Source organism: Pseudophryne corroboree, chromosome 5 (genome assembly GCF_028390025.1).
Source record: "Pseudophryne corroboree isolate aPseCor3 chromosome 5, aPseCor3.hap2, whole genome shotgun sequence".
Taxonomy (NCBI): domain Eukaryota; kingdom Metazoa; phylum Chordata; class Amphibia; order Anura; family Myobatrachidae; genus Pseudophryne; species Pseudophryne corroboree.
The window spans coordinates 227,971,550-227,984,265 of record NC_086448.1 but is presented as its reverse complement, the minus strand read 5'-3'; the positions used below and the strand labels follow the sequence as shown (position 1 = coordinate 227,984,265).

The 12,716-nt window shown below is 41.9% G+C and overlaps 1 protein-coding gene across 1 annotated transcript in view; it reads right to left on the bottom strand.

Annotated features, from left to right (window-relative positions):
* ADARB2 (adenosine deaminase RNA specific B2 (inactive)) overlaps positions 1 to 12,716 on the bottom strand; it is a 1,046,420-nt gene that overhangs the window by 406,230 nt on the left and 627,474 nt on the right. The window contains exon 4 of the mRNA XM_063922155.1: positions 8,637 to 9,541. Coding sequence (XP_063778225.1) covers positions 8,637 to 9,541 — 905 coding nt within the window. The remainder of the gene's footprint in view (positions 1 to 8,636; positions 9,542 to 12,716) is intronic.

Sequence of the window (12,716 nt, the reverse complement as noted above, 5' to 3'; positions counted from 1 at the left end):
CGAAAAATTTCAGGCGCTCATCTCTAGTTACAATGAGACGTAAGCTGAGAACACTATCAGATAATTTCTGATGATCCAATAAATGCTCTTACACCGATGGAGCGAATATCGGATTGGTGTGCACCCGTATACACTGAGCAATTTGTAGCTCAGTGTGTGCTTTCTTTAGATCTCCTTCATAGGATTGGGAAGTCGGGAAGCACACCAGATCTTGACCTCCCCATCTGATTGGTGCAGGAGCATTTGACGCTGTACACTCATGCATAGACACTATCCAATAATCCAGTTGTCTCCGGCTTTACTTTTTATTTATTAGATGCAAATTCACATAAAGCTTCAAAGATACTACAGTGTCACACATAATAATTTACAAGCTGGGTGTATGTTTATGAGTCAATGGACGGGTTTCTTTATACATATACAGAGAACAGAGTCACATGTTTATAGGTCGCAGTTATCGCCATTTAGCAATTGAAAATCCATGAGAACATTTGACTGTATTTTGACTTTGTTGCATCTATGCAACTGCACTACGCCCAGCCCTCTGCTTCTGAAAGCTGTCATCATGATTTTTACCTGCATTGGTCCAACAGATCCAACTGAGATCAGATGGATCTCTCCATACACTCATCTATGAATAGACCACAACTCTGTCTTTACACCCACAGACCAACAGGTCGTTGCAAATACCCCATTGTCACCCAGCAATGCCCATGCAGCCAATAATGAGAAGTGACAGAGATGAGTATTACGCTGAATCCCTCATAATTGCACTATATTGCATATTCAGGCCGCGATGCATGCGCAGTTTGCTCAGAAGTTTGCTCAAAATCCGATTGCCTACATAAGGCAACTGAATATTTTATCAGCAATAATTGCATTTCATGGATCTTTTAGAGCAATTTTGCACTTTGTCATGTATGGAGCATATATATTTGCTCTAATTTCTAGCAGGTTATCCAAGGTTTTTATAAAAGGAATATATGGAGCCGGAGGTAATGCTGCCCGACTTACAAGGCAAGTGATTGCCCCTTTAAAAAAACCTCCCAGTTCGTCCGGCATCCCGCACAGCCGCCGAACTCAGGGTGGCATTACATCCGGCCAATGATGTTGGCATATTTATTCTCTTTAAATAATTAGCCAGTCTCAGTTTTAGGCACAACCATACATGTTTTTTAGAAGACTTATTTGTTTGATGAATTTTCTTCCTTATCCCAAATTTTCAGATGGGCAGAATTCTAATTTGGCAAATCTCAGGAGTTTCTTTTTCCAACTCTAAAATTCTCGAGTGCCGATGAGAGTACCGTCTTTCTCTTACTGTCGTATCCATCTTTTCTGGTTGCTAATAGCTTGGTACAGTTACAGTTAAATGTAAATGAAAAATCCGAAGGGTTCCTCTGGCACGCAGTGGTCTCCTCCACCATCTTTTACACTCAAGTTCTTAATTAAAAACTGCTTGTAAATCAAACTCTAAATCACGTCTGCATATTATGAGATGATGAAATGAGATCTTATGCCCTCTTTTAACTCATTAACATTCATTAGCATTTAGCAAGCTCACATTAGCACTGACACATCAGTAAATACTTAGTACAGTGATCATTTCTTAAGAGTGATTTTTATGAACTTTAAAAAGATGGAAATATTCTGCACATGGACAATAGCTAGCATACAACAAATAACTGAAGATGTGCTTGTATATGAGATATATAGGGGTATATATTTAATTAGGGTCGAAAGCTGCCGTCTGTCGAAAAGACGGCAGTTTTCGACTTTTTAAGGTCGAATCGTGATTTGACCTATTCAGTCCTTGTTGTTTTTATTCAACAAGTCGGGGAATTCGACTTGTCGAATAGTACGTGAATCGGCGGTATAGCTGCCGATTCACGTACTTTTGAGGGAAATAGTGCCAAATTCGACAGGATTTGGCCCCGTTTTCGACCATCTCAGTCCGACATAAAAAAAGTCGGACTGAGATGTGGGACCCAAGAGGAGGAGAGGGGGGAGAGCCGTGGGCAGACAGGGGAGAGCAGCGCTACAGCACAGTGCTGCAGGAGGATATGTCACAGCCGCGCCGCTCACGGCAGCGTCCACCCAGCTCCAGCAAGTGAGGTCACACTGCCGTGAGGTCAGGCGGCTGTGAGACATCCTTCTGCAGCGCTGCTGTAGCGCTGCTCTCCTCTGTCTGCCCGCGGCTGTCCCCGCTGGTCTTCCTCCTCTCCTCCGCTCACAGGTCTCATCTCAATTCAACTTTTTTTTAAGTCAAATTGTGATGGGATTGAATAGGGGTTGTCGGATACATTCCGACACATGCATGTCGGAATGGATCTGATCCCTAATTGAATATGCCCCATAGTATTTAAACTAGAAGGCCAAGTGGCTGGTTCCTGTAAAGTGGCTTTAGGTGCGGGCAGATACAGAAGCCTGATTTACTACTTTATGCAAATGCAAGGTTCCGTTCTACTAACGTAGGGGTTTGATTTTACACCTGAAGCTGCAACTGTCATCATCAATAACTGCCCCAGCCCCTGCTAGGTGCAAGAGATCTGTCAGAAATAGGCCTCCCTTCCCTGTACACACAAGTCAGAACATGATTCACGCCCATGGCACGTCCATCAGTTCTTTGTGGTTTTGTGCGATTACTTTGCCACCTCCCAGTGCCCTATTTCACGGAAAGACATGTAACCCGCTAACATATGTTTTTAGCTAGCCAATACCCCTCACATAAATATTGGCCTACTAAATGTAATTAAATAAAAGATCACAGCTATAAAATGAGGTCTGTCTTGTGTACAATTAATAATAATAATAATAATAATAATAATAATAATAATAACAATAAAAAAAAAAGACTTAAAAAATGCTCAGTGGTAAATCTGCAACCAGCCAATCATAACTGGCTAGCTGGTGTTGGTGACTGTGATGATCATCTGCATGTGTTTCCACCAGCCGTCAGTCACCACAAACATTAGGCTTTAAACGGCATATACTGTATATGTGCCAGTCTGTTCACAATTACATAGCCCTCTCCAGTTGCAAGCAGGCACGTCAGGCTTCATGCCAATCTCAATACGAGAATACTATATGTATGCATATCGTTTTCTGGGGTAAATGAAAAGACATAAATCCAATTAATCAGAAGAACCAATGTCTTTACGGTTTCTGTACAATACATCACCAGGCTTTGCTTTCCGACTGCTTTATATTTGTACATAGTCAGAATTTTTAGTGAGTGAAGTAGCATAATGTGCAAAAAATGGACATGGCACAATTGATTGGGGGTTATGACACATACACTAAAATGAACCAGTTAAAACTGGAATGTTTAGAATGTCCTTAATGCTGTATGTATAGCTACTGTTTCTACTAGTATAATAACAACTATCTGAGAAGAGCAGAACAATATTATCCAGCGCATACAAGAACCATGTTGCATTCTGAAGGCTGATACAATGCTATATACTGTACAGGGAGATATATTAGGAGATGTGATTATACCTCAGCACAGGGCTGGATTAAGGTCTGTGGGGTACCTGGACAACAAACACAAACTTGTGGGGCTCCTATATTTTTTATCAATTGCCTGCACTGGCTATATGATTCCAGCGCCCTTAGTACAATAATATGGTATTGATCCAATGGTAGTGACACGATAGATTAAAGAAATTTGGAATAATTCAATAATAGGTATAGTTAGTCTTTATGGAACCCTATATCCAGTGCAGGAAATTGATAAACATATCATGCTGTCCTGGCTGTCTGACATATCAGTTATTGTGTATTATTCATAAACACTTTATAAAATTTGCCACTAAGTAACTTTATTTAACTACTACAGGTTGAGTATCCCTTATCCGAAAATTCAAAATCCCACATTTTTGGGTCCCCTACTGAGATAATGACATATATATTATATATTATGTGTATATATATAGATATATTATATAGATATATAATATAATATACATATATAAGTGTCATTATCTCAGTAGGGGAACCAAAAATGTGTGATTTTGAATTTTGGATAAGGGATACTCAACCTGTAATATTTTGATTGGTAAAACAGTAAACTTCTTACTCACATTATTAATATTTAATCGTATACAAGCACAGCACTGTTCCTGGCTGCTGTGTGCTGCTGGTGACGGGTCCAGGCACATCAAAGCTACAGCTGCAGAACCACAGGGGGTTGCGGTAGGAGGGTCCGGCGCCACACAAGACAAATTTGCCAGCCAGTGAGCCTATCTATCACACACTGCCGGCGCTGCTGAGGAAAGAGCTGAGAGCAAAATGGCTCCGCCACACTCTCAACTCCTGTATGTCACACATTCCCAACGGCCATGGCGGTTGAAGTGAAACTGAAATCCCGCGAGAGTCAGACTGCATCTGCATCTTGGCGGGTGGCGCCGGCGGCCGTATACTGGGGACATCGCATCAGAGACATAGCTGAATTATGCTGTGCTCCTATTTTTAGATTCAGGGGAGAGTGTGAGGGCCTCTAATAAGTGGAGTCCCCCTCCTTGGATCCAGCCATGCCTCAGCACAACCTTTATTTCACTACTGCACATTATATGTAGAGACCTGTATTATAAGTCTTTTCTTATTTCAGACTCATTTTAAGACATAAAGTTCTACAAATCTGATGACAAGAACATTTGCACTCCAAGTATTTAAGTCACTGTTTTTTCTTCCCAAATTCCTTCTACTTAAGCTGTCAGTTATCCTCAGTAGTTATAGGTGACATAAGCTGTTTCATCCTGTCCTAAATACTGCAGCTGATATACAGAACTGTAGTCTGCAGAAGAGGACAACTCATACTAATTTGTCCCCAATAGGCTGAGTCTTCTGGATTTCCCAAATTATCTGTTGCACAGACACTGACATGACAAAAATGATAATAATTAAGTTCAGGGTTGCCCTCAAGCAACAGATAGATGGATAAATAGATAGATAGATAGATGTATAGATAGATAGATAGATAGATAGATAGATAGATAGATAAATGTGTGTCCTTTTTTTTACTGCAGTGTCAGTTGCGCCAAATAACCCCTCTTAGCATACCAGGACACATTCACCTTAGAGGCAGAATTTAAACTCAAATTGTGCCTCTCATTCGCATAAATAAAATAACTGCGAATGAGAACGTCATTGCTAGGATACACTGACCACTGCTGTGTGCGACATGTGCATATCTGTGTTTTCATCTGAGCCCGAATCTGTGTAAAAGTGCTACCTCACAGCGGCTGCAGCTTTTTCTCACACCAAGTTCCATGGTGCTTCATTTGCAACTTTGTGTGTAGTTTAAAACTAATTTCTGTGCAGATAATGTTTCAGCCCAGCATCTCTAGTACACTTGGAGTGGCTTGTTGCCGTTTCTGAGATGCGACATGACACAATATTTACAGTATGCTACTCCTCTTGGAGCAGAAAAAAATGGACAGAGTATGAGGATATATCTGTACAGTACTAGATAGACAGACAGACAGACAGACAGACAGACAGACAGATAGATAGATAGATAGATAGATAGATAGAATACATACTGTATGAAGTGCCGATGGTTGGGATGCCGGCCCACCCTACCCCCCCCCCTCTGCCCTCGGACGCTAATCCTAAACCTGAACTCCGATACTCACCCTCGGGATGCCGTCTGTCGGGGATTCGGCACCAGTCTCCTGAGGACATCTTGGGAGATGAGGTGAAGTCCAAATGGGACTTTGGTGGAAGATTTATTGTAGCATCATGCAGCCAGGTTGGTATTATTGCTGCAATCAACTGCAAATTGCATCATCAAGCCCCCAGACTGCCCAGGGAGGTCTGGGAGAACTCACAGAAATTCAGGAGTCTCCTGAACATTTCAAGAGAGAGTTGGCAAGTGTAAAGGCGTGAGAGAGAGAGAGAGAGAGAGAGAGAGAGAGAGAGAGAGAGAGAGAGAGAGAGAGAGAGAGAGAGAGAGGTTTTCCCTTTTCTATTGCTTTGCTGGTATCTGTAAAGAGCCAGCCCAGATGCTCCCTGGATTCATGAAGATGTTTACATGCTCACATAGGTTGTCATTATTTGGAATTAATTAAGACGGTTCCATTAGCTGAGCAAATAGGAAAAGATAAGAGTGCGCACATTCCCAGCTATTTACACCTTGTCAGATAGGTGGGAATTGGTTTGGAGTTGTACAGCATATATTAGAAATGCATTAATGTTGCTTCAGTTTTAATGGCATACAGTAGTTGCCAACATTTCAATGCATTTTCCAGGAGCTGAGCACCAGTGCGCATTACATGTGTGCTACAGCCTACAACTATTATTATTCTCCACATGGCATGGCTACTAACAAATTATAACTGGTGGGTGTTTTAAATATTTAGATTCAGTTTATCATCCGTGAGAACTACAGTCGCTCTGCACCAGTCAGTATAACTGAAGGGGTACCTTCACTGGCCCTCCAGCTCAGATATACGGTATGTGCCACCACTCACTGTATTCTCCAAGTATTGCAGTAAAGACAATTTTAAATATTAGAGGTTCTGAGACAGATGTGTATGGGAACTGATTTGGAACGTCCTAGCAACTAACCAATCAGCTGCCTTAAACTCCCACCTACGTCTTACTTACAGTACATTCAAAATTTGATAGACTGCAGAGGGGGGAAGTGAGTTTTGTGCGGGTGTGGTATGCAAGGTCGACCACACTTAGGTCAACAGTGTATAGATCGACCACTATTGGTCGACAGTAAGTAGGCCGACATGGTTTCTAGGTTGACAGGGACTCTAGGTCGACATGTCCTAGGTCGACATGAGTTTTTCCACTTTTTATTTTGTCGTTTTCTCCGTACAGTGACCGGGATCCCCAATTAGTGCAACGTGTCCCCTCGCATGGCTTGCTTCGCTCGCCATGCTTCGGGCAAGGTGCCTCGCTCCGCTACCGCTGCGCTCGGCTAAGGTTACCGTTCCCGACTGTAGGCCACGTGGATTGTAAAGTATTAAAAAGTTAAAAAATTTTAAAAATTTGAAAAACTCATGGTGACCTTTTGGCATGTCGACCTAGAGTCCCTGTCGACCTAGAAACCATGTCGACCTACTTACTGTTGACTAATAGTGGTCGACCTAGACAGTGTCGACCTAAGTGTGGTCGACCTAGAGACCGGATACTGTTTTGTGCAGTGTTGTGGAAGATGGGAGAACTAGTCAGAATGATGGCTTTCTCAAATAGCAGAAATAGATTCTTAAGTGGAAGATACAATACATAAGAAGAATGCTTTTTGCAGAAGCAGCACTTCCTGGGCATTTTCCTGGGTTGTCATATGCTAAAGTATCTGTATATGTAATATTACACACCTGAGGTACAATACATCTCTGATCAGAAAATATTGACAGAAGTAGTACAATTACATGAGAAGCAGACATGTGAAGGGTGGCATGCAGGGGCATTTTAAGAGAGGAGGGGATCCGCATGCAACCTCTGTTGCGAGCCCCCTCCTCTCTGACAGCTAGTAGATTCTGGCATAATGCTTGGAAATGGAAGCGGCGGCCATTTTCCAAGTGATTTGCGCCTGCACTGCAGGGCCGCTACCACAGAACTCTAGAGCGGTAAGTATACTATATGGGTGCAGTGTGTGGGGTATGGTCCCCCCCAAATCTAGGGGCCTGTGTGCACTGCACACACTGCACCCACTATAGAAACACCTATGGGGGCATGTTATATAACATTAACACATCAAGGTCACATTTTTACTATTATTACAGTAACATTTACCAGCCTCTGACACAGATCTGCAGGTTAAATATGTGTGCAGTCTCTTACAGTGTAAATGAACATATGCATGCACTATGGATGCCAACATTATGAAAAGCAGGTCTGGGGATGTAGGGGGAGGGAGGTGGAGAGGTGCAGTCAGGTGGTTGGCGTAGGGGTATGAAACAGCATTTGCATCATCGAAGCCCTACACCTGATATACAATGCTGTAATTATCAAGTGGTGGAGCCACAGTGCTGCAATTCAATGTGAATCACATTATCAAGCCACCTGGGCCACTCACTTCACTCGGGGGACTTGCCAACTTTTTCAGGCATCCAAGAGAGTCACCCAAGATTTGTGAGTCTCCAGGGACATTCCATGAGAGATAGCAAGTATAGTAAGTACTGTAATCCAATGAACCTACATGTATGGTTTAGGAGTGTGAGAGGAAATCCATGCATGCATTGGAGAACAGAAAAACACCATAAAGATACAGTAGGGCCATGAATCCAGATATGAATGCATGACACCAGTGCTGTGAGGCAGTATGGCTAACCACAGTGCCATATATATTAGACAATTGAAAATACGTTAACATTTCAAAAAAAAAAAAAGAATAATCATATAGTTAATATGATATAATTAAAATATATAATAAATACAATGTTATTCTGGGTGGGTTTTTTTGTTTTAGATTGGGGTAGGGGGTGGGGCAGGAGCCCTGGTCCCCATTATTTTTACATGCATATTTTTTTCTATCAAGTGTGATTATATATTACAGTACATTTTAAGGGCATGAGTGCTAAACAGAAAAAACATGTAATGCGTATCTTGTCTTATGACTAAGGGGAAAAGAGTATTTAAACAACATATTTTGTTACGCATTCTAAGTCATGACCCCTTACCTGCGGCAAGTGGTTACATTTACTCCTGTTGGGTGTGTGACTGGTCAGCTGAATATTAAAGAGAGCCTGCAGTGCAGCCTGTGCTGCCTGGGCTTTGGCCAGTTTCTTGCTACGTCCTGAACCTTCAAATGTCCTCCCATCAACTCTCATTGCCATGACAAAACGTTTGATATGTTGTTTCTCCACAGTCTCCGAAAGGCAGACGTACCTCAGCCCGGGTCTCAGCTCATTTAGCATCACCACTGGGTTCTTCTCACTCTCAGCTGGGGATGCCATCTTGTGCTTGTTTTGTTTAGCATGGCCCATTAAATCCAACGTGTGACAGACTAATCTCCCATGTCGATATGCACTGGAAAGCAATTCATTACTAACTGGGCTATAGCCTGAGAAGTGCTCGCTGTGTGAGGATGGTTCAAACTCTTTGAACAGAGTGTCTGGGAAGTCTGCCTGGTCAGATGTGAAGTCAGTTGATGGGCTGATGCAGTTTCCCATTGCAAAATGAGCCTGACAAGCATTTGGAAACTGGACAAATGACTTTAGAGCCAACTCAGCTGCCCTCATTTTCGCTTTCTTTTTTGTAGGTCCACTGCCCTCGAATGTCAGTCCATTTACTTCCACCGCTACTGAGAACACCGGGGCATGCACTGGGCCAGTTTGAGAAACTATTCTGTATTGTAAATCTGGTTTTAGTTCATGAAGCTGGACAAGAGCGTTTTTTGGAGTTACTGACCATGAAAGTTTCTTTAGTATAATCTGTAATTTGCAGAAATGGCCGCTATTACCTTCCTCCAGCGGCCTCTTTCGTTTCATACTGGCTGGCCCAACTTTTGGTCTTTCAGAAGATAAAGCAAGGTCCTCTCTATTTCCAACATTTCTGTTCTCTTTCACTTCTGCACTGCTTGTACCTATGTAGAGCAGGGAAAATGATGGACATTAATGCCATGGAACAAAATACTAGTAGACATCATGAAATACACTTGCATATTTTAGTGCTATATAGTCCTGCTTAATGGGATTATCACATGGTCTAATGCAGATGGTTTCCTAGAGTAGAGATTATGGAGGATATTTATCAAGCTTGGTGAGAGAGAAAGTGGAGAGAGATAAAATATTAACTGATCAGTTTCTATCATTTTGCAGACATTGGGCAGGATGTAAAGAAGTCCAAGATCGACAGCCGTGCGAAATCCTGGCTGAACTCGGACATTTTTTTAAAGAGGCAATCATTTACAAGGATAAATCATGCATTGTAAAAAGGTCAGAGTTCCGCCGGACTTCATTACATCCCGGCCTGTGTTTAAAAAATGTCAGTTTACGAGTTGATTGGTTTGTACTTTATCTTTCTCTACTGCATCTCTCTCCAAAGTTTCCACTATATCATTAGTTTATGGAAAAAGCAAATAAAAATAAATTATATTATTGCAACATAATTAGATGGAAAGAAGCCAATGAATTATTTCAAACATCTTGCAAGAGAAGGCAAACAAATTCCCATAAAGCAACTGTACAATAATTAGCCTGGGGGAAAAAATATGTGTTCCCCTACCCCATAAATGGTAATCAGAAAAAACAACTAGATTGATCACCTCAGTTATAGTAATAATATGGCATTGTATGATGCTATATATATCCTACAAATGTGATGTCCTCTGCTATTCTGTTTATCTAATGGTATGTACACAGGGGGAGATTTTTTCTTATGATTTTGACTATATAGTTAAAATCATAAGAAAAGTTAGTGCAGATCGCAAGGTGAAAGTCACATTGCGATCCCGATTCGATGCCGATGTGGGGTCCCGCGCAGTCGGCATCGCAAGACTAGATGGACTGTGCAGGCAAGTCAATTTTGACTATCTCTATAGAAGAGATAGTCAAAATTGACACTTAGCCAAAATCGCACATAGGGGGTAATTCCGAGTTGATCGCAGCAGGAACTTTGTTAGCAGTTGGGCAAAACCATGTGCACTGCAGGGGAGGCAGATATAATATGTGCAGAGAGAGTTAGATTTGGGTGTGATGTGTTCAATCTGCAACCCTGCACAGAAACAAAATAACCCACCCAAATCTAACTCTTTCTGCACATGATGTTATATCTGCCTCCCCTGCAGTGCACATGGTTTTGCCCAACTGCTAACAAAGTTCCTGCTGTGATCAACTCAGAATCACCCCCCTAGTCAGTATCGCAAGCACACTCATTATGTGCTTGAGATGACGACCTAGCCCCCTGTCGCATAGTGAGAATCGGGCAAAGCGGTCTGCTTCAGTTGTAATATGTGCTATTGTGGTTTTATATGAGAAAATGTCTTCTGAAAAAAATGGTTTCAAATCTCAAATTCATCTGTCAGTGTCTTCCTCAATAAATGTATTAAAAAAAAAAACTTGAATAGATAAATTGAAAAGCTTTGCTCATTTTTGTAAAAGAACATAGAAAGATGAGTGGCTATGAATTCCATAAATATTTGAAAGTTTCAGGTTCCTAAATCAATTTGTGAAATGGAAAACAGAAAGGTTACAGATATATAGTTATTAGATACAAGATAAGGCTACAAAGTGATACTTAAAATGTTCAATAAAACAATTATCAAAGTGTCACAGATCACATTATTATAGGCCTATTGAATACGTTTACATAGCACATTTTTATCACTCAGAATGACCTAACATGAATAAAAGTTTTGGAAGCTATTGCTCTGATGGCATTGTCTGTAAGGAAATACATATGAAATCCCGGTGGTTGGGATGCCGGCGGTCACATGACCGTCAGCAGCATCCCAACACGGAAGATCCCCACTTCGCAGGGGGTAAGTATTTCTACCAGTCGCCCGTCCCCTACCCTAACCCCCGGGGGGTGGCGGCTAGTGCTAACCCCCCCCCCTAGTTCCTAACCCTAACCCCCGCCCCCAGTGCTCAACCCTAACTCTCCCCCACTGTGCCCTAACCCTAACCATGAACTCTGATACTCACCTTCAGGATGTCGTCTGTCTGTGAACCGGCACCGGTTCCCTGAGTGGAGTTGAGATTCTGGCATCGGTCATGTGACCACCGGCATCCCGACAGCCGGAATGCTGAACGCATTACTCTGTAGGGGCATGCCACATTATCTGATACAGTATGCAAATGGTACTTTCATAACATGGGTAAAACATGAATGCACTACTGCATTTGGTGGCAGAGGGAACATTGATCTCTGTGTTCACCAAAAAATTGCTGGTTATGCTGTAAATAAAATGATCTCTGTATTGGTTCTGTATTAATATGACAATGGGGAGATGTAAGACACCACCATTTTAACATAGTAACATACTATATATGACTGTGTAGCAGTCCTAATGCATAAAAGTGTTATTTAGAAATTACATAATATGTACAGTATGTTCAGCAGATACTTTTTGCAGCATTTAATCTGTTACTTAAATTCTCATCAGCAAAAGTAGAACCATCATGTCAAAGTCCTGCTTAGGGTGAAAATTAATAGCCTGCGAGTTGCAGGCGGTGCAAAACTTTGTGCTTTTCTGCTCATAATTTTAAAGTGGCAATCATTTACACCGTGAAACTAGGTTGGTTTTGCCATGTAAATGATTGCCGTTTTAAAAAATATGGGCAGACTTGCACAATGTTCTGCACAGTCTGCAACTCGCACCACCCTCGCACCACCCTCTTTTAATTTGTCCTGAGGATTTGGCAACCAGGGAACCTTTAAATTCACGTGTCATAGCTTTACATTTAAAGTGCATTAGCACACTGCTCTGTCTGAAGACGGTTCCACTGTAAAATACAACGTGCTAAACCCAGGTCCAAACATTTGTTTTTGCAGTGGCAAGCGACTTCATCATACCAGTGATTTCTGGAGACACAGCAGTGGTGCCCAATTAGGCACATTAGACCTGATGCAGAACCAGACAGAAATGGGGCATGCGCTGCTCAAAAGAAACGAGCATGGGAAAAATGTGTGTGTTCACTTAAATACAAAGTGCACACATAATGGCAATATACGCATTTTGGGCCTGATTCAGGTTGGATTGCAAAATCTACTAAGTAGCGGAATCTGCAATCCTTGTGATCGCATCCTGGGGGGCGCCC